This window comes from Camelina sativa, chromosome 12 (genome assembly GCF_030686135.1).
Source record: "Camelina sativa cultivar CO46 ecotype springtype chromosome 12, ASM3068613v1".
NCBI classification, from domain to species: domain Eukaryota; kingdom Viridiplantae; phylum Streptophyta; class Magnoliopsida; order Brassicales; family Brassicaceae; genus Camelina; species Camelina sativa.
Genome location: NC_141891.1, coordinates 11,416,939 through 11,440,159, shown reverse-complemented (window position 1 = coordinate 11,440,159; position 23,221 = coordinate 11,416,939). Strand labels below are relative to the sequence as shown.

General features: G+C 36.8%; 5 protein-coding genes and 1 pseudogene across 13 annotated transcripts; 2 read left to right on the top strand and 4 right to left on the bottom strand.

Annotated features, from left to right (window-relative positions):
• Nucleotides 1-888: 888 nt before the first annotated feature.
• LOC147930404 (uncharacterized) lies at nucleotides 889-3,948 on the bottom strand (annotated as a pseudogene).
• A 1,518-nt stretch (nucleotides 3,949-5,466) lies between these two features.
• LOC104731391 (uncharacterized) lies at nucleotides 5,467-6,701 on the bottom strand. Its single transcript, XM_010450752.3, has one exon. It carries the CDS (start codon nucleotides 6,562-6,564, stop codon nucleotides 5,734-5,736), a length of 831 nt encoding a protein of 276 aa, XP_010449054.1. The 5' UTR covers nucleotides 6,565-6,701; the 3' UTR covers nucleotides 5,467-5,733.
• A 3,403-nt stretch (nucleotides 6,702-10,104) lies between these two features.
• On the bottom strand, nucleotides 10,105-11,405 carry LOC104731390 (F-box protein SKIP27-like). The gene is made up of 3 exons (XM_010450751.3): nucleotides 10,866-11,405; nucleotides 10,724-10,798; nucleotides 10,105-10,635 (listed from the first exon to the last, which is right to left on the bottom strand). The coding sequence occupies exons 1-3, from the start codon at nucleotides 11,253-11,255 to the stop codon at nucleotides 10,429-10,431; spliced, it is 672 nt and encodes a 223-aa protein (XP_010449053.1). The 5' UTR covers nucleotides 11,256-11,405; the 3' UTR covers nucleotides 10,105-10,428.
• Nucleotides 11,406-11,698: 293 nt separating this feature from the next.
• Nucleotides 11,699-14,954, bottom strand: LOC104718180 (uncharacterized). Of its 2 annotated transcripts, none has more exons than XM_010435869.3 (14): nucleotides 14,441-14,954; nucleotides 14,269-14,331; nucleotides 14,111-14,163; nucleotides 13,922-14,002; nucleotides 13,750-13,823; nucleotides 13,560-13,642; nucleotides 13,361-13,467; nucleotides 13,121-13,263; nucleotides 12,991-13,038; nucleotides 12,774-12,826; nucleotides 12,438-12,522; nucleotides 12,239-12,305; nucleotides 12,043-12,162; nucleotides 11,699-11,941 (listed from the first exon to the last, which is right to left on the bottom strand). In XM_010435869.3, exons 1-14 carry the CDS (start codon nucleotides 14,620-14,622, stop codon nucleotides 11,811-11,813), a joined length of 1,290 nt encoding a protein of 429 aa, XP_010434171.2. In that variant the 5' UTR covers nucleotides 14,623-14,954; the 3' UTR covers nucleotides 11,699-11,810. The 2 variants fall into 2 exon arrangements, with proteins under 2 accessions (XP_010434171.2, XP_087335866.1); XM_087479740.1 differs by having other exon boundaries at nucleotides 13,755-13,823; nucleotides 14,441-14,579.
• LOC104731389 (anaphase-promoting complex subunit 4) lies at nucleotides 14,664-20,081 on the top strand. 2 transcript variants are annotated; one of them, XM_010450750.3, is made up of 19 exons: nucleotides 14,664-14,972; nucleotides 15,067-15,178; nucleotides 15,372-15,463; nucleotides 15,578-15,661; nucleotides 15,853-16,092; nucleotides 16,391-16,472; nucleotides 16,629-16,780; nucleotides 16,911-17,071; nucleotides 17,159-17,259; nucleotides 17,336-17,410; nucleotides 17,532-17,711; nucleotides 17,815-17,897; nucleotides 17,975-18,073; nucleotides 18,453-18,557; nucleotides 18,787-18,925; nucleotides 19,063-19,281; nucleotides 19,390-19,542; nucleotides 19,642-19,723; nucleotides 19,815-20,081. In XM_010450750.3, exons 7-19 carry the CDS (start codon nucleotides 16,665-16,667, stop codon nucleotides 19,910-19,912), a joined length of 1,611 nt encoding a protein of 536 aa, XP_010449052.2. In that variant the 5' UTR covers nucleotides 14,664-14,972; nucleotides 15,067-15,178; nucleotides 15,372-15,463; nucleotides 15,578-15,661; nucleotides 15,853-16,092; nucleotides 16,391-16,472; nucleotides 16,629-16,664; the 3' UTR covers nucleotides 19,913-20,081. The 2 variants fall into 2 exon arrangements, with proteins under 2 accessions (XP_010449052.2, XP_087335862.1); XM_087479736.1 differs by having other exon boundaries at nucleotides 14,792-14,972; nucleotides 16,391-16,459.
• Nucleotides 20,045-23,199, top strand: LOC104731385 (sphingosine kinase 2). Of its 7 annotated transcripts, none has more exons than XM_010450740.3 (10): nucleotides 20,045-20,614; nucleotides 20,689-20,811; nucleotides 20,909-21,009; nucleotides 21,302-21,374; nucleotides 21,674-21,760; nucleotides 21,849-21,926; nucleotides 22,033-22,103; nucleotides 22,209-22,472; nucleotides 22,602-22,724; nucleotides 22,815-23,199. In XM_010450740.3, the coding sequence occupies exons 1-10, from the start codon at nucleotides 20,287-20,289 to the stop codon at nucleotides 23,007-23,009; spliced, it is 1,443 nt and encodes a 480-aa protein (XP_010449042.1). In that variant the 5' UTR covers nucleotides 20,045-20,286; the 3' UTR covers nucleotides 23,010-23,199. The 7 variants fall into 7 exon arrangements, 5 of the variants coding, with proteins under 5 accessions (XP_010449042.1, XP_010449043.1, XP_087335865.1 ...); XR_015575384.1 differs by having other exon boundaries at nucleotides 20,160-20,614; nucleotides 22,023-22,103; nucleotides 22,650-22,724; XR_015575383.1 differs by having other exon boundaries at nucleotides 20,160-20,614; nucleotides 22,023-22,103.
• The last annotated feature ends 22 nt before the right edge of the window (nucleotides 23,200-23,221 follow it).

Genomic DNA, 23,221 nt, shown 5'->3' with positions numbered 1-23,221 from the left:
GAGAGAAGAGGTTTCAGATCGAACACGAATCAGATCGATGGACTTAAGCACGGGTTCATCTAGCATGAGTACATCTTCTGGAGTTATGAAGAACTGTGATTGTGGATTGCCAGCAAAGATATTTACATCTAAGACTCAAAAGAATCCTGGTAGAAAGTTTTTCGGGTGTCCAATGTACAAGGTACATTTGTTGTGTGTGTTGTATTTTTGTAAATGTGATTAAAATTGGCAACTTTTGAGTGTTTTAAATGGTTGAAGGGTGGTGGAACTGAGCACTGCAAGTATTTTAAGTGGTTTGATCAAGAAGAGGTGAGAGGGTGGCCGCGAAATGCCTTGAACCAAGCTGAGCTGAAAATCGTGAGAAAGATAAATTGATAGAGCATCTACAAAAGACAATTATGGAACTGCGGAGTGATTTGGAGAAGAATGTCGAAGATGCAGAAAAAATAATGTATAGGCATCGATTGATCATCACTGGGTTATCTGGATTGCTTGTATGTGCTGTTGGAACCATTGTGTGTTTGCTTTAAAATCATGGGTTATCTGGATTGCTTGTATGTGATGTTGGAACCATTGTGTGTTTGCTTTAAAATCATCAATTGTCGTACGTGTGTGTTGTTAGTTGTGTGTTTGTTGTAAAACTAAATATCAGCAAGGATTAATAGTGGAGCAAACATATTAATCCAAAACGAGTTTGATTACAGACATCCGAAAATATTGAGTCTTGAACTACAAAAACCCATACAACCCGATACGAGTTTCTCTTTGTCACAAATCCACCAAAAAGAGACAAAAAACCAAGTGACAAAGTATAAAGTTTACTCGCAAACCCATCCAAAAGGCCTAAAGCATTGTTATCATAACCAAAACACATCAACACTGAGTAGTTTATCCAAAGAGTAACCTTCGCATCCTTTGGCTTCCTTGTGGTGCAGTTGATGAAACATCTTGGACTTCAGCTTCAGCTTGGTTTGAGGTCCAAGCTTCATCTTGAGCTATCATTGCTGCTTCCATTGCTGCTTCCATCTCTGCTTCATCTCGAGCCTCCAATTGAGCAGCATTTTGAGCATCAAGCGCAAGTTTCCTTCTCTTTGTTCTGCTCTCCTCAGACTACAAAGTGATATAAATGTTAACATAGTTACCAACTTAAAAGCATATGGTAATTATGTCATAAATCAAAGCCGAATCATACCTCAGTTGGACATTTTCTGGAATTATGCCCTGCTTCACCACATAAACCACAATGTAGTATCCTTCCTTGTCGGCCAACCTTATGCTTGTTCTTATTCTTACTTGGTGATTCATTTAACCCTTTGATCCTTGCTTTTCCCTTAGGTCTTCCTGGAGGGGGCTTAAACGGCGGTGCATAAATGCGTCTTCCTCCAGTCTCCTCCCAAAACTTAGTTCCATTCACTGGAGCCAACCCTCTGCGATAGTTTTCCCTCCACTTTTCTGTCAAGTAGTAATCAGAAATGTAGTCCTCAATCTCTTGACAATTCTCTCTGATTGCACATACAGCATGACGGCAAGGAATGCCCGTTAAGTCCCACTTCCTACATGCGCACTCCCTCTTAGACAACATCACACTAAACCCATTACCAAATTCCAAAATCTCATATTTTCCACCTGTGCTAGAAAGAGAGAAACAATTCTGAGCCTCCTCACATGACTTCTCAACCTCTTTCCTTGCTTTCTTTGTGTATTTGGCAGTCTCCTTCTCAGCTATCTTAAACCTTCTTGCAATCCACTGCATTGCATCTCTTCTTATTAGCTCCAACATCTCCACAAATGGTTTTCTCTTTGCTTTCTTCAATGTTCTATTATAGGACTCGGTGTGATTGTTGTGTGTGTCACCGCAACTAGAACCAATCCTAAAGAAGGCCTTGCACCATTTACGATGATCCTTCTTCAAAAGATCATCACAAGCCTTCGGATCCATCTCTCTGAAAACAGCCAAGTTAGTCTTGAAATCAGCTTCATTGTAACTGCTTGCAACTCTCCAAAACAATGGCTTCAATGTATCAGATTTGTGAGTCTTTTTCAGGTTGGCGTAGATGTGTCTAGCACAAGATCGGTGTTATGCCCTTGGTAGCTCCATTGCCATACCATGAACGATGCTTCTATGCATGTCAGATATGATGGTAATGTTTTCCCCATCACCCAAATCCAAGTCTGCCTTCAGCTTGTGAATAAACCACTCCCAGTTGGGGTTGTTCTCCCCTGATACCACTACCCAAGCTATCGGATATATTTGATTGTTAGGATCTCTTCCAACTGCTGTAAGTAGAGTCCCTTGGATATTGTGCTTCAAAAAGGTAGCATCCAATCCTATGATTGGTCTGCAGTTTTGCTTCCATGATGTCCTCAACGGCTCAAAGCATATGTACATCTGGTAGAATTCATCAGTTCCATCTTCTCTGGCTGTAGTGTTAATCTCCACTGTACTACCTACCATTGTCCTGAATGATAAAACAAACTCAAAGTTAAAAGCCGAAATATGTTATTGAGAACATACAATATGAGAGTAACTGTTACATTAACTTACTTGGTGAGTTGATACTGATAATCTCTAAGCCTTGAAAACTGCTCATTGCATTCCTCTTGCAGCTTCTTAAATGCCCTTCTTCTTGCTGATTGTGACTGTGCAGGTGTGATGATGATGTTGTATCTCCTTTTCATCTTGTCTTTGATCTCCAGAGCACTCATCTCAGGGTCTCTTCTTATGTCTTCAACAAATAATTCTGCAACCACAAGGCTCTTTATTTGCTTACATCTTCCCACCAGATGACATTGATGCTCATCATAAAATGTTTTCACCATCCACTTCCCTATTGGATTCTCAATGGCACAATATATATGCCATCCACAGCCCTTTTCATTACACTTAGCACCAAGTCGTTCCTTTTCCCATCTATCATACACAACATTACGCCTTGTCTTCAGTATATATCTGATCACATTCTGCTTGAACTCCTGACCACTTGCAAATACTTGCCTTAGGCTGAACACACCATCAGGTAAATTCCTTCTTACTAACCTCTCAGCTTGTTCTTCTTCATCACCAGACGAATCATCAGTGGCAGGGTAGACATCATCTTCATCTGGGATTTGTTCTTCATAACTGTCATGGTTAAACACCTCTATATCTGCTTCACCAACCTCATCCTCATCAGCTGATTCTGCATTGTCAGATAAACCATCTTCTTCATCACTAGCATCATCATCGGATGCATCATTTTCACTTTCAGGTTCATATGCTGGGTCGTTTTCTCCATCACTCTGATTCTCATGCGGTAAGATGTTCCCAATCTCCATTTGTAACTCCTCAACAACTGGTTTCTCAACATAAACGTCCAGCTCTCTCATCCAACGCCCTGCGGCCTGCATCTTCTTCTTATTTGCATCCACATTTTCCCAGAGAGGATGCTTTTCTCCTAAATCTTCAAATGGTAGCTTGTACCACATTCTCCCGATGTCAATCCTTTTATCAAGCAACTTCAATATCACATCTTGGAATATAACAGCAGGATCCACTTGAAACACGTCCATCGTGCCCTCAACGTAAGACGACGAACCACCAATTGTTTGGAATTGCCCAGAATGGTAGCAATTCACTTTGACAAGCCCCTCGTTACTTCACAAACAAAAAAAAACACGTATTAGCTTAATCTGTCAACAACTTGACTTAAACAATAAAAAAAATTGGAAAAAAATAATACTTTGACTCCGACAAAACCCCGACACAAACAGACAAGAAACTTTGTTTTCTTTACTCGACAAAACAAACCCCACATGTTCGATTCCTTATATAAACCCAACAAAACTCTACATAACTCCACAAAAACCATTCCATTAGAAACCTAGAAACTCATAAACTCTACCCAGAAAATCTACTGTCGGGAATTTAAACATTTAATTAAAGTCGCAAAATGAGAGATCTTACCTCATTGTAACGAGATTCGAGTTCGATTCACTGTGAGTAGTGAAACCCTACAAAACGAGTTCGATTCACTCTGATTCGTGTTCGATCTGAAACCTCTTCTCTCAAGAACCCTAAGTAAAGAGGAATTTTTTTTTTAGGTTAGATCGAGAAATGAGAAACTGAAACCATCGGGTTATGTTTTTTACTTTTTATCTTTTTGTAATTAGTAATTGGACCGGGTTTGGGCCCAATTAAATTTGATCCGGTTTGATTAGCGGGTCAAAATTATTGACGGGTCAAAATTTTAATTGGGTCTAACTAAAATTAATCGACGGTACCGGATTCCGTCGAGCCGTACACCGGAGCGGTACCGATATGTATGGTTATGGTGTTGTAGACATAACCGACATTAGTTTATACATCTCCGTATGTAAATCCAATAGTCTATGTAGTTAAGATAACATTAATTTAGTCTGCATATGTGGTGATGTGTTGGAGAATACTCTGTGTAGCTGGGAATCATTTTTCCAATAATAAAATAAATAAAAAACATCAGCGGCGAAATACATTAACTGATGGACATATATTTCACACACCCGTTTGTGAAAATAAATATATTATAAATAATAACTTCAAATTTTGATATTTATTCAAATAGTAAGTGTTTAATTATGTAAATCTTACAACTAGAAGATTACTTTGCCAAATGTACTTCTGAATTAATAGTAGGGGATAAAAGTTAAATAAAATTAAAACTTTTACTAATCAGAGGATTGTATATATGCGGACTGTCTGTATGGATTAAAGCTTTATGGGTGAATAATGCTGAAAAAATAAAAATAAAAGTCAATATTGAGTACACACATATCTCTCTATGTATCCGTCGACTCAAATGGTCTGCATCTTAATCATCCATATACAGTATTGGCATGAGAACTTCAATAGTTAAGATGAATTTACAATCTTTAGAGATTTTTTCACTATTAATGTTAGTTAAAAAATCTTACATTAATTTTTTTATAACAGTTTTTTGGAAAATGCTAAGAGTATGATTGAGTACTATTTGCATGAGAACTCCATTAGTTAAGATGAATTTACAACTTTTAGAGATTTTTTCATGATAATTATTAGTTACAAAATCGTACATTAATTTATTTTGTAACAATTTTTTGGAAATAGCTATGCGATTCTTAATCGTTGAGATCACATGTACTACAAAGATGATGACAAAAGATCATATAAAAAAAAAATCAATTTTGGATAAAATACCATATTGCCTTTGCATTTAACCATTTGTTTAAACCTATATTAGATTTTGTTAGAACCTAGAAGAGATTCTGAATAATTAATCAGAAGTTTAGTAAGGTAGATGAGAAACTCAATAATCCTATAACTAAGGTTTATGAGAGGAGCAAGATGAAAATTTTCAATTATAACAACACATGGTAGTGTCACAAAGTATGTAAAATACTACTCATATTTTTTTTTTTGATTTATCAAGAGATTATTAGCCAATTGAGCTACTAATATTTGATACTAAATAATGTAAAATAACAAAAACTATTCATTATCATACTTATCTGAATATATCTCCATAACTAATGACAAAGATTGCTAATGAAGAAGATGAAGACTCAAAAATTGAAAAATTGACATGGAATAAAAGAGGCTTATAGAGCCGCCTGTCAATTTGAACCGATTTGTATAGAATTTGGTTCATGTATTCTGGTTAAAGGTCAAGATAGCCGAATTTAACCGAACAATTCTTTTTGGTTTGGATTGGTTTGGTTATCAATTAATTTGTCTTCTTTCTATGGGAAAAGATCGATTTCGATCAAACCATCTTCGTCCTCTCCATGAAAATCCAACTCTGTTTGATTCCATTTACTCATCATCATCATCTTGCTCTTGTTATTATTATAGCTACGATCAAGCTTTATCTCAATCAAACCTTCTCCTCCTCCAGTTCCACCGCCGTCGTCCTCCTCTTCCCATCTGAATCCCATGTTCTCCGGCGAGTTCCAGTCACCGATCTCCGGGAAATTGAATTCCGACGACGAAGCAGAATCCGAATCCGAATCTGATTCTGGGTAACAGAGAGACAACGACGGAAACCTCACGATTTCTTTAAACCGGGTCGGGTCTTTTTCACCACCCGGGTTCTCTTCTTCTTCTTCGTCTTCATCGTTCTCTTCGTAAGCTTCGTGTATCACTTCCAATGGAGCTCTCAAGTTCCACTCCACAAAACCACACGTCAAATGATCGGGCTTCTTGTCGGAATCTTGAACCAGAACAACGTTAGAGTAGTAGTCTTCAGCTGTCTCCTCGAGATTCTCGTTGCTTGTATCGGGTCGGGTGTTGGATTCTCGGGTCGACCCGTGATAGAGAAGAGAGAGGAGGAGAGCTCCGGAGATGAGGAGAACAGGGGAGAGAGAGATTCTAAGCAACTCAATAGGGAAGTAGATGAGGATTAGAACGTAGAGAGTGATGAAACAGGAGAAGAGAGGATGAGAGAAGAAGGAGGAAGAGACTTGTTCGGTTTCTTCTTCTCCCATGGCGTGTGTGTGTGAGTGTGACGGTGTTTGAAGTTTGAAGTTTAGAGAGACAAAGACAGAGAAGAGAGACTTTGGTGGTCGTTGCATTTAAATGCCCCGAAGAAGAGGGTTTTGTTTTGTTTTGTCTTTTTTTTTTTGTTACAAGTAGTCAACACATATTTAATTCTCTCTCAATAAATTTCCTTGTTTGAAACATTGAATTCGTTAAATACAAAGAAACTTTGAATCTAGTAGATGGATTATACATTTGAATTGGATATTTTTCTGAATTTAAATTGAAATTGTACTGTTATACTATATTTAAGTGAAATGGATTAGGAATATACATGTTTTAATTATCTTATTTATCTTTTTTTTTTCCTGTGTTTTTCCATTTTGATTTGGTGCGAGGTTCATTTTCACATCATGCACGCATTAGCTTTCTACTAAATATAGCGTTGAATAATGCTTCTATGTATCATGTATGTATGGCTTAAAAGTCTTCTAGCCGGAGGTTGACGTAGATGGTCGCATAAGGCTTTCGTATTGGGAGGTTAAATTGCATTAAAGTGTTTGTTGGTTTGAAACTCTCTCTTGAATAATAAGATCAATACCCATATACCCATATAAGTATAATGCAATCACCGGAAAGTCTCTTTGTCATGGGATCAATACCCATATTTTACTAAATCTCCTTTCGAAAAGATCTAGTATAATTTGGTGATATAATGATGAAAAGAATCCAAAAGAAAAGAAAAGGATATGATGTGATGACAAAGAAATACATGATGTGAGTAACAGAAGAATATTTCAATTTTAACCCATACAGACATAATGACGTATTTGTCTTGATTCTTTACAAAGGAATTGAGAATTGATTTTTATTGCTTCGATTCTTGGGGTGTTGTTGGTTCGGGAAATGTGAAAGCTTTAAAGTGCGTAGGACAAAGGCAACGAATATAGTATTATACTAGCCTAGACGTGGTCACTCTAATATACTTCTGAAATATAAAGTCCAGACAAAAAAAAAAACTAGAAATACTTTCTTTTTTTTTTGTTAAAAATTCTTCATGTTCTTGTTTTCATGTAACTAGAAATACTTTCGAAAATGTTATCGCAAGTTCTATAGATTTTCTAGAAGAACAAAAAGTTTACTTTCAGGTGGTACACACTCTATGTTCTTTCATTTTTTTGTATAAATTCAGAACTGAGTCAGGTTTTAAAGACGAAAATAATACTATATTTTCATTTTAAATGAATAATCGTTTATAAATATTTAACTTGACATAGACACTTCGGGTTACTTTCTATTAGATTAAATGTTAACTTTGATTAGTTTTGTAAGAATATGTGTATTTGGCATAATCAGACGATGATACATGTAATTTACCCGATAACCAGATTACCTAATTTAACTGTTTAGTTACCGAGATGATCGTTTGGTCCCCCAACAAAGGCTACAAGAATAAAGAATTGAGATCGTAAGTTTTTATATTACATTTAAATTTTACTTAACTTCGTAAAATGAGATACTATATTCTATATAATTGAACTAGCTAGGTTCTAACGGTTGAATTTAATAACCCAACAATACTCAAATACAAGTCTTATTGTTTCCCATTTTGACCAATCGTATGCATATAAATTGTTTTTCCCCGGTGAGTTGCATGCATTGTGTCATTTCTTTGAGTTCGTTTTCATCACACAACATGTCTCTGTTACATCTTTTGCATTCAATTATTTTAGTCTCCACATGCTTAGTTTAGTTTTTGTTTTTCACTTTAACATATAAGATATGTCTTCCCTTGTAATAATGAATGATCAAACAAAGCAAAGTAGTTCAGCTTTATGTTTGTTGAGAAAGAGAAAGGTTGAAAGCCTGAAAGAATTGGTAGTTGTGTTGTGTGGGCAGTCGGAGTGGGTCTTTTTTCGCAAAAATGTCTTACTCTTTTTTTAGGACTCTTCCTTTCTTTCTGTATAATATTTTATTAATTCGTTTTGGAGAGTTTGAACATGTGAACCGTGATCAAATTGCGGTATAAAGCATAGTACAACTTTGGCATGGGTGTTTCACTTTTAGTTAGGTTCGGGTTAAAAGGAGTATAGTTGGTTTCCGATTTCTTAGGTTTGGCATGAACTAAATGAAGATTTATTTCTAATTAAATTTGTCAAAAAGACAGAAAATATGTTCACCTTAACCTAAAACTCTATATACTGAATTTTCTTATTAAGTAACAAAATTGAATATTTCTGGCTATAAACTGCGGAATAGACTGCAAGTTTTTGGTTTTTTTAATAGATTATTTGACTTATATACAATAGGGTTATTTAAGAAAGAAGCAAGAACTTTTTATAAAAGTCGACAAAATTAATCAAAGTTTTGATGATTAGGGGAGAATGGACCCAAAGGACATACACCACCACGTGACTTGGAACTGTTTTTGGACCGACCACATCCATCACCAAGGCTTGACTTCCACGAAATGATTTTCAAAAATTGGTTGTCCAAAAGTTTTTTAAAGCAAATGAACAATTGGTATTTGGATTGTGATGATACGTTATATAAAGAGGAATTAAGGCATCATTTTTCATCTTCCTTTTTCCCCTCTCTTTTTCTTGGGTCTCTTTCAATGCATGGGCTAAAGTGGAAACAAAGCTATTCTATTTAGATAATGATAATGAGAGGTATAGAGATGCATATGGGAATGTTGACGTATGGATAAAATGTCAATCTTGATCAAAAGTTAAAGTAACCATATGTTATATATAAATAATCGTTTAAATTAGTGTACAATTAATATATCTTGAGATCGACACAGAATCTATCTAAGTATTTAACATGCATGATCCGAAACATATATTATAATTACGTTATTGTGTAACTCAGTGTAGATAACTATATTAAAAATTCATTATATATTCATGTAAAGTTGGAAATAGATTACAAAAATGTACAAGAGAAGTCCATTGTAGTGAAAACTTGAATAATTGGTAATAGCAGAGAGGACAACGACGTCTCACTAAGTGATGCCAATTATCCAGTGTCCAGAAACAGAGAACGAAAGAGTCACAATCGGAAAAAAGAGCTTAAAGAGCCTGGCTGTAATAACATTATTGGCCTAATTCTTAAATTTCAGTATGTTAAATTTGTATAGTAACTGTTTTTGTCAAAGTTGCTATCAAATGCACCATCCTATATTAAATGTTCAATAGTTACATTCATGATATTTCATTTTCTCTGATAGCTTAGATCTCACTGAAGCCAAACTAATCATAAAATAGAACAGCAATCTTATGAAATATGCAGTGGGCTTAAGAGTACAACAAATCAATATATAGCTTTGAGTCTTAAGTCTTTGACCTATAATCAACAGTATGCAACCACTGGAGTAGTACTATAACCATTTTGTGTATCACACGCACTTGAACTTCTAATATGGGGAGTTGTGAACTTTGTATGGTCATCATTCATCAACTTCTGTGTCTAAAGGAATGTTGCTGAGTATTTGAATGCATAGAGAGTGCATGAGTGTTAGTAAGTTACCATATACTAGTAATGAAGATAAAAATTTAGGGTAGTCAGAATTTGGTTTATTTATGACAACCAATCAATTATTTAGAGATTCATTAAATGTGTTGACATAAGTATAGGAAGAAACTGATGACTTTTTTATTGCAATATACGACAAACAAAAAACAGAAACAGAACCTTGGATACTCTGAGTCTCTGACTAAAACCCATTACACTAAAATACATATATAAGAAGAAAAAAACCATTTTCAGTTCCCAATGTATGCAAAAGATGAATTTCTTCTATACAAAAATTCATCTCTAAACCCTTTTCTCTGAATCAAAATGCAAAAACTAACTCTAAAAGAACTATAACCATCACAGTAGTCAAACTGTGTAAGTAACACACTTAGGACTTAGCCACCACTCGACTCAAACCATTTACAAACACATAACATTCTCTATGTAAACAAAGCCACAGAGACGCTTGAGAGTTGCTCTTTCCTCTTAGCCTTGGTCCATCGATAGTGATGCGGTGCATTAGGAGGCTCTATGTCGTCTTCTTGACGGCTCGAATCCGAAACCTCCTCGAGATCAATCGAGTTTCGAAAAGCACGAGTCTTTCTCGGTGTGGTGTACGCAAAATGTAAACTCTTGGCTACTAAACTCTGTTTAATAGTTTAAAACTGAAATCAGAACACTGAACTTGAATCGATCAAACTGTAAAACAATGGTATATAAAAGAATGAAACTTACAGCTTCTCTGATTGATTTAGAAACAAGTTTGAGACTCTTGAGATCATCATGATCAACACCACAAATCACACGAATCTGTAAACATGTTTTAGATTAGTGACTCAGAATCATAATCAAAACGAAACAGATTAAGAAACTTTACCAAGAGATCTTGAGGTAGAGACTCAAGTCGAGATTTCTCAGAGGAAGCAATAGTTCTGCTGCTTCGTTGTCTCTTCAACGAACTTTTCACCGGCGGCGAATCAGGTACCACCGGAATCTCAACGGCCGATCTAGACAGAGATTGACGAACACTGCTCGAAATCAGAATCCTTTTCCTGCCTAAACCTCGCGTGAACCTCACTGATCCTAAACCTAACTCTAGCTCCTCTTCCTCACCGTTAGACTTCATCACAACGAAACCTCTCTTCGTCAACGCCATTGTTGTCGTTCTTCTTCTGCTACTAAGAAGAAGCTTCTCCGAGAACCACTTAACTACTTTAGCAGCACGAGAGAACCAAAACTCACCGATGAAATGGAGATAATGGATCATTTAGAAGTTAGAACGCCCCAAAAACTAACAAACACAGAGCAAAGCAGAGTGAGAGATTTGTTCAAGAGTAATAAAGCTCGGAGAGAGAGAGAGAAAATACACGTGGCGGATTTTTATTGGACAGCCGTCATTCGCGTTTTGCTATCAGTTATTGTACACAAAGATTAACCCGGTTTTTGCGGGAGGCAAAATCATCCGTGTGCGTGCGGTTGCATGGGATTATCAATGTGCTGTCCATTGATCGTTTGCCACGTGTACGTATTGGTAGTTTGAACGGTTTGGATCTACTGAATTAATAAGCAGACGAAAAAAGTTTTGATGGTTTTGAAACAGAAGATTTCATTGGATTCCATAAACAATAGATGTGGATACCATGTGGAATAGAGATATGTATTGGAATTTGTTATTTGTTTTGTGTATTTTTTTTAGCACAAAATTGAGAATATGCCAAACCTATTTTTGGATAAGACTAAATATTAGTAGTACTAATAAATAAACATTACTTTTTAATTCCTTTTTAAACATTTGAGTAGCAAAAATAATTGGAAAATACGTTTAGGCTATTTCTTCTTCTCCTGTGACATTTTGGGGATGAGACTTGCTTGTAACGTCATTTTCATCATAATTGTTGTTGTTCTCTTCGGATGTAACGTAGAAACTCCAGAGAGATACACAGTTTTCATCAGCTGCATGATGGCCACAAATAGAAAACGAAAGATTTGATTATGTATCTATTAACACTGATGGGAATATAAACTAATTAAGAGTTTAATGTAATGTAATGTACCTTTCAGTTGAAGATCGTTCTTATCTTCATCGTCATCATCAGGAATTGCAAAACGTCTGTGACCAGAGGATGTAGCAGCCATTGGAAGGTATGGGTGGAATGAGAAAGTATTCACAGTATCTGCATCAAACCGATTAGGGTAATAAGGATCTCATCAAGAACTTGAGAGTGGAACCAAGAACCAAGTGTAAGCTACCTGAAGCAGCTTGATATCCAGACACCCAGTTTCCCGTTTGTAGATCATACATGTGAACAAGCCCATCCTGGAATAAAAGACAAGAGGAATGATAAAATGGGGTTACATGATTTAACCATAAGTGTGTGTGTGTGTGTGTCTGTTCATAAGAGGAAAAAATATTGCTTTCGATTAGAAAGGAAAGGAAGATCAATAGTACTTGACCACCGGTGCCTAAATGTCGACCACATGGCTCAATATCAAAGAATACACGTTGGTTTGTGTTCTCAGTTGCTCTGTACAATCTGATACACACATATAAATGAGCCAATTCAAAACACATTTCAACTTTATCAGAGCTTCAACATCTACCCTTTTCCATCAAGCTAATACTTCCTAGTAACTTCAACATTAATGTAGAGTTAAGTTTGTGCTGCTCATGGCTCATTAAGCATTCATATTGTTTACAGCACTTGTTTTCGCTTCTAGATTATATTCTTGAACAAGTATGAAACCCAAAGACCACCCAAACCAAAAGAAAGAAGTAAGTACTCACTTATAGACTGTCTCAACAGATTTCCGCATATCCCAGCAAAGAATGTAAGGATCCTGAAACGACCACACAAAAAAGAAACATTTACTGGTAAGGTTACTAACAGACATGGTCCTATTTAAAAGCATACTTTAATATTGGACACCAACGAAAGTTTCTCTGGATGTAATATGATCAAGACAAACATTCAGAGGGAAAAAGGTTTATAACAGTACATTACCTTGCGACCTCCTGTATATAAATAGTTCCCATCCTTTGAAAACTGGACCTGAAAGCAAGAACAGTTCAAATTATGATTTATCATACCTCAATGCACATAAAGAAAGTAACAATTATTGACCCTTGCTTACATGTGTAACACCACCTTCTTGACCATGTAAAACATACAATAGCTCCATGTTGTCTTCTCTATAAATCCCAGTAGTCTGCCCGTAAGAGCCCACAGCCAACATTCCAGTATTAGTTGGGGAGAAAGCAAGAGTAGATAATATACCTGGAAATTATAAACCATCAGAACGTTTGCTTCCTGTTTCTGTGTAATCTGTAATACTAATATTGTGCAGCGTCTGAGTGGTAAGCTAAGTAAAAACCTGCTTGGCCTTCTTTATTTTTCTGAAGAGTTGAATATTGCCCAAAGTCTCTACCGGGACGATGAAGATCAAACACTCTGATGGAGCTGTTATAGCCAGCAAAGATCCTAAAGACAAAACAAATGAATATAGATGATTGTTAATCAAATTCTCTAGCATGTGGAAAGATGGATAAAACTTAGATGAAGTTCTTGCTTACTTGGTTCCACCAGGATTAAATCCAACTGAAAATGCAGCAGTTATTTCATCCATAGCATCATAGGCCCGGTACGTACACCGAAGCTGCCATTGTTATGTTTACATGTAAATAACCAGATACACAGTAGAATGATGGTGGAACAAGAACAACTCACAAGTAAACATGTTAAGATTCAAAGAAAAATCAGCACCTCACCAGAAGTACTATCCCAAAGATGGATTGGATGGTCTCTAGTGGAGGTAGCAAAGACGCATGTTAAAGGGTCTGAAATCAATCAGTGAACAACCCAAAAATCAGTAACTCAAATGATGAACATTAACAACAAAAGAAAGAACCCTTTGAGATAACGTTATTCATATTACCTGAAACTGACATGTATGGATACCAACAGAAATCATAGACAGATTCACCCTCATTGATAAGAAGACTCGCACCATACGAATCTACAATTCCAAAATTTGAGAAAGAAAAACATAAACACACCATGAATCACAAATTTACTTCACATTTTAATAAAATGGCATCTGACACAACATGTAAAGTTAGATTACCTTCTTCAGGAATTGGCACTCCATAGCCATTAGTATCTCCTCCATCCTGAGGCCTGATAGACAATTTTGCAATACAAAAAGATTCAACAGAGAACTTAAAAACTACTCAAACATAAAAATCACAGATACTTGAGCTACAAAGAGGTTTCAGTACTTACAGATAAAACAGACTAAGTGTATTGTCCTCAGAGCTTGCAAGGAAACACGAACCATCAGGTGACCTATATAAGAAACAGTACAAGGCAAAAAAACAAAAAAAATCAAACTTTGAGAAAAAAACACAAAACTTTAAACGAGAGAGTGAATTTGAAAGAAGAAGAAAAGGTTAACCATTTAAGACCCTTGAGGAAATGATTAGGGTTTCGAGCAGCTCTGAACTGCTTGAAGAAATGGTGCGTTCTGTAAGGAGATACATCGAATCTCATACTAGGCCACGATGAAGTTTTCTCTCCTGATTCTTCTACCTTTAATCCGCCATTTTCATCTGCTACTGCTACTTCCTCTTCACCCATCTTCGTCGTCTTCGTCAGAGAAAAGTAGCATAGAAAGGTTTAATTTTGTTCTAAACCCCAAAGTCGAAAAGCTCAAAAACCCAAACCGGGTGATTTCAATCTCAGACCGAAAAGTAAACCGAAATTAAACCAAAAACCGGATTAGGTATTTTTATTGGAAAATTGGAAGAAAAAGCCCGCCCAGGTTTCGTCATTAGTGCGTCTTTCTTCTACTACCGGCGGATCCGGCGAAGGTGACCGCCGTCTTCACTCTGGTTGCTAAGTTTCTCAGAATGTCGGAAATGGGGAGTGATGAAGGTGAAAATATCATTCCTTTCCAGCTACAGTTCGACAAGCCCATACCTTTTCAGGTTTTGATTTTACTTCTACTCAAATTTCGTTTTTTTTTTTTGTTGTTGGGGAAATTTGAGATGGATTCTCATGTTTTTGTTCAATTTTATATAGATTAAGATAGCTGAGTGGAACCCGGAGAAGGATTTACTGGCTATGGTTACGGAGGATTCAAAGATTTTGCTGCATCGGTTCAATTGGCAGAGATTATGGACTGTTTCTCCTGGTAAAGTTTCTCTCTTTTGTTCACTTTGTTAGATTAAAGTAGACATCTTTGAATACAAGATGGTTTTTTTGATTCATGTATTCAATAACTTTTTGCTGAAATTGAATTTGAAATGCAATTTGAAGTAGCTTGTCAATAGTAGAAGGATTACTCGGTTATTCAGATTTTGTTTTCTGGTGCCTTTCTTTTATAGGGAAGTCTGTTACTTCATTATGTTGGCGTCCTGATGGTAAAGCCATAGCTGTTGGGCTTGATGATGGAACCATTGCGCTTCATGATGTTGAGGTATGTTTAGGTTGAAGCTGATACATGTTTTCTATAATGAAGTTTTATTTATGAGCTTGCAAAGCAAAAAGATCTTATGCTTATCAGAAAGTGGTTGGTACTCTTTTTATGCAGAACGGGAAGCTATTAAGGAGCTTGAAGCCTCATGCTGTAGCTGTCGTGTGTCTTAACTGGGAGGAGGATGGACAGTCCAATACGGTATGTCTTTTCTCTGATTAGTTTGGATAAGAACTCATGTTTGTTTCATATCTAGGGATTTTCTTTCGCTTATATTGATATTGAGCAATGATAAGCAAACATCTTTAGTTTTTGTTTTTGTTTTTACACCCAACTCTAACATAGAAAGCTATTGAGCCAGTGCTTAATTTTTCTTTGAGTTCGGTTTTCAGGATAAAATTGAAAATTTCTCAGTTTATGAGGACCGGACCTCCCGTTTTTTCCCTCCTGCTCCAAGAGCTCCAAAGGTGCCTGGACTGGTTGCTGGTGATTCCAGTTTCATGGATGACGGTGAAGATTCTTTGGCAGAACTATCTAATACCTCATTCCGGAAGTTTAACATTCTCTGCAGTGGAGATCAGGATGGGAGCATATGCTTTAGTATATTTGGAATATTTCAGATAGGCAAGATTGTAAGTCGCTCCTTCTGACTGTAAGTACATTAGTTTAAGACCTAATAAACCATTCTTGTATAATGGTTGATGGTGCTTCATCATTTTCGAATTCTGCTTGCATATAGAATTGCAGGATGCTCAACTAATTTTAGACACTCTTTGCATACGGAAATTGGCTTCTGAAATTTTATGTTGCTCTCTTATTACATATTCTGAATAATAGTAGGGGTAAAGTTTATTTGTAACTGTTTTTAATTTGTCTTATTTTCTCTTGTTTCATGTGTTTGCTCTGCTGTTCCTGCAAAACCATGATCAGAACATACACGAGCTGTCTGTTCCTGTTCAGCATCTGGATGAGCATGCCTCTTGCAAAATAATCAATTGCGTCCATCCACAAGGTACTTGAATCTTTTCAAGAGCCATGCTTTCCAAACGATAGAAATGACATCTCTTCAATTTTCATGTCTCTGACTATAAATGTCTGTGGTGGAAACAAAGAAAGGAGGGCGCGGTGTATGATTAAGAGTCTAATTATTGTATAATTCCTTTCTTAGGTTGCTCTGTCGAAAGACCTCTGCCGTCTGGTAGTTATGTGCACAGGAGAGCTCACAGATTGTGATATCAATCCCAAAGAGGAAAAATTTAGTGTTCAAGATCAACATGGTTTACATTGCCTTGCAATGGACACATCTATATTTTGGAAAAGGTAACTTGTCCCCAGACATTATTATTATTATCTTCCTGCTCATTGTTTTAAATCTGGTTTCCAATACCTTCAACTATCTGGTTCTGCCTTGCATCGGTTATATTCGTTATCTCATCTAATTTTTATTCAGGAAATATGAGCTTCATCAGGTTGCTCAACAAGCTTCTAACATTGAAGATTTGACTGAGGTTATTCGAGCATCCCTGTCGGTTATGAGCAAACAATGGGCGGATGCAATGAAAACATTTCATGACAAGTTTCATTCTCTTTCCACCTTGATCGTAGATAATGGTATTTGCCACTATCAGTTTGTTGGTTGAGTCTTTTTTTTCCCCCTTTTTCTTATAGATTCACAGGGTTCTGTTGCTTTTCTCCTAGGACTGGAATCATCTCCTCAAGAAGAATTTCTTAGTCTTTTGGGTGGTGCGCGAATAAGTCCAGCGCTTAATCAGTTTCTAGTTAACTCTCTGGGTGAAGTGGTAAGCTTTACTTGTTTGATCATCTTCAGGGTACTTGTTTTATCATATACCACTAAGTGAATATCTTGTTTAGTAGGGTGTGAAGCGTGTCTTGAAGTCTGTATGTGGTACAGGAAAAGAGCTTCAGCAGATTGTCCTTGACCATCTTCAGGTTTAGTATTCGTCTCATTCCTGGAAATAGAGTTGGAATTGTTAGACGAAGTATCATTTGTTTATCCTGCCAATACGTTTTTATATAGAAAGTTTTGTCACGAATAAGCTTTCATTTCCAGCCTGCAGCAGAAATTATTGGATTCAGGATGGGTGAATTAAGAGGTCTCTCGAGGTGGCGTGCACGATACGAAGGCATTGGTTTGAATGAATTACTCCTTAATGAAGCCACTGAGAATGCTGGTCTTTTACTTGTACAAGTGCAACGATTTATGATGGTACTATCTTCTGTTGTCCAACAGGTACAGAGGCATATAGCACTGAAATCATAAATATTTTGTATGTTGGCTGTCCCATGTTTTCCGCAATGGTCATATTAGAATAATTATAACATTTTTGTTTCAGTTCTCAAATTTCTTCAACTGGCTTGTCAGAAGCATTAAGTATCTTATGCAAGAACCAAATGATCAGCTTTCGTCATACAACAGGTACGCACATATGTTTCTATGTTATTCATGGCATTAAAGCCAAATCTTTGTAGTTACACGGTTCTTTTCTGTGGCAGTGAACTCCTTGTGGTATTCTTGAAGTTCTTATATGATCAAGATCCTGTGAAGGACCTCCTGGAGCTATCTGAAGCTGGTGATAGCATTGAAACTGATCTGTAGGTTACCTCTTTCTATATCTGTGCATTTACTTACTTTTTCTGCGTAGTTATCTTGTAATCGATCAGAATCTCTGTCAGGTTACCTAACTTTTCAAGCCATCTATAACCAGATTTAGTAGGGGTAGTCATATGCGATATCACAAAAGAATATCCAACAGGTTTCTCTAACCACCCTAAAACGAAAATCAGATATGGGTAATGTGTGTGCGTTTGTGTGCTGCTATGTATGTTTGAGAAGTTTCTGCATACATGACCATATATTAGCATATCATAGAAATGGATGAAACATGAAGTCCAGTGTATCCTTTAAGGCTGTTCATTTCACGTTATATTCCTCAAGTCGTATATAAGCTCTTAATGTTCTCTTATGTCCCAGAAAAACCATTGGAAGAGTCAAAGAGTTACTTCAGTTTGGAGGGTTTCAAGACTGTGATTTTCTGCAGAGGACATTGGCTAATGAATTCCAACACATGGAGTATAGGTATATTTCCTTACATTTCCACTTCTTAAAACAAAAATTTCGTTACACATGCTAAATCGTTGAGTGTAGCGGTAGTAAATTGATTGTGCAAAACGTTATGGTAGAGGTCTGATGCCACCTTAAAAGTGCCATTACCCACACAAAAAGTGTGCGGAGTCTTTAGAGTCTGGTCATACTTTCTCATGGCTTTCTGGACATCATAATTGATTTTAAGTTTTGACAATATTAGCTTCAAGACGGCTCTTCTAATGCCCTTTACAACCATATCAAGAAAGATATCATGTATGAAGTTATTGCCACTTTGTCCTCTTCAGTTGTCAACAACGCAAACGCCTACACCAATTCCCATGTCTCTTACCTTCTATAAGGTACTTGCAACAACACTCTTAATGCTTATTATTATGATCCATAGGATATCTTTAGGAAGAAATTGCTGATTACTATCGCCAAAGTCTTCATTTGCTCCTGAGTCCTGATATTCTAAAGTCTTCGTTTGCTCGTGCAGAATGAACTTTCTGATGACACGCCTTCCCAAAGTGGGTACACAGATTACATATCTTTTCAAATCCCTAATGAAACCTTCCCGGACATTCCGAACTGTATTGGTATAGCTAAGGGTTTTAAGCAGAACTCCAACAATGAGAAAAATGGCTATACCTCTCTGGAAGCCGTTTTGTTATCTGTACCTAATGGCTACAATTGTGTTGACTTGTCTCTCTACAAGGTGAATACTCGTTCTATTCTGCAGCACTGGTTGATTTTTAACTTTTTGTACTTTTTGCCTTTTTTTGTGGAGTTTCCTTGTAAACCCTTCTGTCTAATTTTGAAACAGGATAAAGAACTGGTTTTACTATTGAATAAGACAAGTACAAACTCTGAAGGCTCGGGAGAAGCATGCATGATGGTTGTACAAACTGGTGACCTTCCATTCGTTTCCATTTCAAGATCTAGTTGTCTAAACCAGTGGGAGCTAGACGATTTGAAGGTATTGCTAATTTTAACCATTCTCATCTACGTTTTGTGAACCATGTGAAGGTTAACGTAGGAACTTATCCATATTGAAACGATATTATCTTTTCTCCAGGAGTCAATTGTTAACCTGGAATTGGAGAATGAAAAGGTTCGCAAAGTACCACATTCTGCCATTGCTCCTCTAGCAGTAAGCGGTAAGCGCTTAGTTCCTGTTGCATATCTACTTCAAATGAGAAATGCTTTTTTAAAACTGCATTTGACTTAATTATCTTATATTTGTCACAGCTTCAAGAGGAGTGGCTTGTGTATTTGCTGAAAGAAGACGTGCTCTGGTGTACATATTGGAAGAAGATGAAGACGAAGAAATCACCGAGGACAAGTAAAAATCTCATCTGACGTCCTTATTTGATTACTCTTAAGTTATGAAAGACAAACGTCACTTTCTAAAATATGTAAAACGGTGTCGTTTGCTACTTTACGACTTTTGTTAACAAATTCACACTTCACCACCAAAGGTCTTCATTTAATTCAACAACACAAGTCATAATTAAAGAGCGTTACGCCACGTCATCTCATCCACACGCCAGATTAAGCGCGTGATTACCACGTCCCCTTTGATCGGACAAAGACGTACTAAAGTCACCTTCGATTCTTGCTTTTATACTTAGCTCAACTTCAGAAGCAAGACCAAACTCTCTCTCTTTCTTTCTTTTTCTCTCTTTTGGTTTCGCCACCGTGACGGAGGTTGTCTTGTCTGATGGAGAATGATCAAATGATATCTCCGACTGATATAATCACCGGCATAGTGTATATAGACGGTGAGTTGGCTATGTTGACTTTGACTGCCGACGGTGAGCTACGGTCGACAGAGAACGGACTCCGCCATAGTTTGTCGATGAAGAAGGATGTTCTTGGTTTCGTCGTCCAAGGTAAGCGGATTAGAGTAAAAGCAGTGGTGGAGAAAGATGAAGGAATCTGCTGTGGACGATTTAGTGGAGATTTCGTGAGGAAAGATTTGGTCTTTGAGCCACTCATCGATCAGAATGGATGGTGCGATAGTCTCCGTCAATACCTTGATTCTCTCGGTTAGTTGTTGTTGTAAAAAAGTTGAAAACTTGTGGATCACTCAAATGCTAAAAATTGGAAATTTTTCCATTAGGTCGGCCAAAGAGATTGCTTGTGTTTGTGAATCCCTTTGGCGGGAAGAAATCGGCGAGAGAGATTTTTGATAAGGAAGTGAAGCCATTGTTTGATGATGCTGATGTTCAGCTTGAGATTCAAGGTTTTTTTTAATTTCTATTTTTGTTTCTTTCTGGGTTCAAGAACTCTTTTTCTCTGGGGAAATTGACAAATTGGAATTGCTTATGATGAGTCTTCAGAAACCAAGTATCAGTTGCATGCAAAGGAAATTGTTAAGTCCATTGATGTATCAAATTACGACGGTATTGTTTGTGTTAGTGGCGATGGTGTTCTTGTTGAGGTGAGTTGGAACTTGGAAGTATCATTTTCTCTGTGTCAATTTGTTTTGGTTAACTTCAATTGGAAGTGATGTTGTGTGTCTTTTGTGCTAGTCTTACCTGATTCGAACTAAATGAATATAGAATTCAGGACTAAAACGAAGTTAGAGGAAAAAAATATTGTTTTTTGAAGTGGTGATTAGAAGAAGCAGTCTCTTGTTAAGTTATTATATGGTTACTCTTTTTTCTTAGGTTCTGGGGATAAAAAATTGTTTTATTGTTGCTGATTCTTACACTTGGTTCCTAATTTAGTAGGTTGTAAATGGACTGCTCGAAAGAGCAGACTGGAGAACTGCCTTAAAATTGCCTATCGGTATGGTCCCTGCAGGTTTGTGTTTCATCCTCGGACTTCAAAGCTGTTTGCAATAGGATTTCATTCTGCAATAGGATGTAACTTCTCTTAAGTTGCTTTACATTTCGTTGTTTATGTGTTTGTAATCAGAAGATCTTTGGAGGTTTAATTTGCTTCTTCCTTTTCGTCTTGTGTGGTGTTCCCTGTGATGGTTTCAGTTTAGTAACAATGACGAAATTGTAGTTTATCATACTAAAAATTGATAACATGTGCATCAGAAACTTTTCGTGAATTTGCTCGACTCTCTTTATGTGCATTTAAATCATTGACTGCAGGAACTGGTAATGGCATGATAAAGTCATTGTTGGACACGGTTGGGCTTCAATGCTGTGCAAATAGTGCTACTATTTCTATTATCCGAGGTTCTGCTCCATATAAAATTTTATCCTGCATATCATTTTCTTTTTCCTCAGTAATAAGCTCCTTAGCACATTATATATGTATTGGCAGGTCATAAACGTTCTGTCGATGTGGCAACTATTGCACAAGGGAATACCAAATTCTTCAGTGTCTTGATGCTTGCCTGGGGTATGCCAGTGGATTCTATTTCTTGGTTCTGTGTCCAGAGTCAGAAAGTTATTGAGCTTGCTGGTAACATACTTTTGGTAGTATTGATTAGTGCAGTCTATTTCAGGTTTAATAGCAGATATAGACATTGAGTCAGAGAAGTTCAGATGGATGGGAAGTGCTCGCATTGACTTCTATGTACGTTTAGTTAACACATTTGACAATTGTTGCATTGCAGTTGTTAATTGCTGGTGAGACTGTATGATTCTAATCGGATGTTCTTTTATTTTCTTGTTTTCGCAGGCTCTTCAGAGGATATTATGTTTAAGACAATACAATGGACGAATTATATTTCTACCAGCTCCAGGGTTTGAAAGCTACGGACAGCCAGCCAGTTGCAGTCTATACAAAGAGCCAACTGTTAGCGATAAGGCACTCGGATACCAAGGACCTGATACAAAATTTGAAGATCTTGAATGGAAAGAAATCAATGGTCCATTTGTTACTATTTGGCTTCACAATGTTCCCTGGGGTGCTGAAAACACTTTGACTGCTCCTGCTGCAAAGGTGAGTTACACATCTCAGAACTAAGATCCTGGACATTCTTTTGTTGTGCATCATCAAGAGGCCTTCATGAGGTTCTTTTACTTGCAAAAAGACTGTTAAAGCTTCATTTGGATATGGTATGATGAACAGTTTTCTGATGGCTTCTTGGACTTGATTGTCTTGAAAAACTGCCCTAAGCTTGTCCTGCTATCACTAATGAGACAGTTGAGTAGTGGAACACATGTTGAATCACCGTATATAGCGTATCTAAAGGTCTGTCATCCAAAACCTCATATAGCTTTAGTGTACCTTGTGAACCTGCGTTTGTGATTGACTAAAAAGCTTACCCGGTGCTGTGAACAGGTGAAGGCATTTGTGTTGGAGCCGGGTGCACTTATAGACGAACCAGGAAAGGAAGGAATCATAGATTCAGATGGAGAGGTTTTGGCAAGAGGAAAAAGAACGTATAATTGTGATAAAAAAGCATTAATGTCTTACGACAAGCTTCAAATAACAGTTGATCAAGGTTTAGCCACACTCTTCTCTCCTGAATATTGATAATGTTAAAAACTACACGTGAGATGAAGACACATTCACATCATACATAATTCATAAACCTTGATATTTATATCTCTTTTTGTAAATGTTGTTCCCTTGTGGTTGTGGGGGTAATTTGATTGATACACATGTACAGTACAGTACGTTACAGGAAATGAAAAGCAAACAGCTGTTTTGTGTTTTCTTATAATTAATCTCAAGATTGTTGTGTG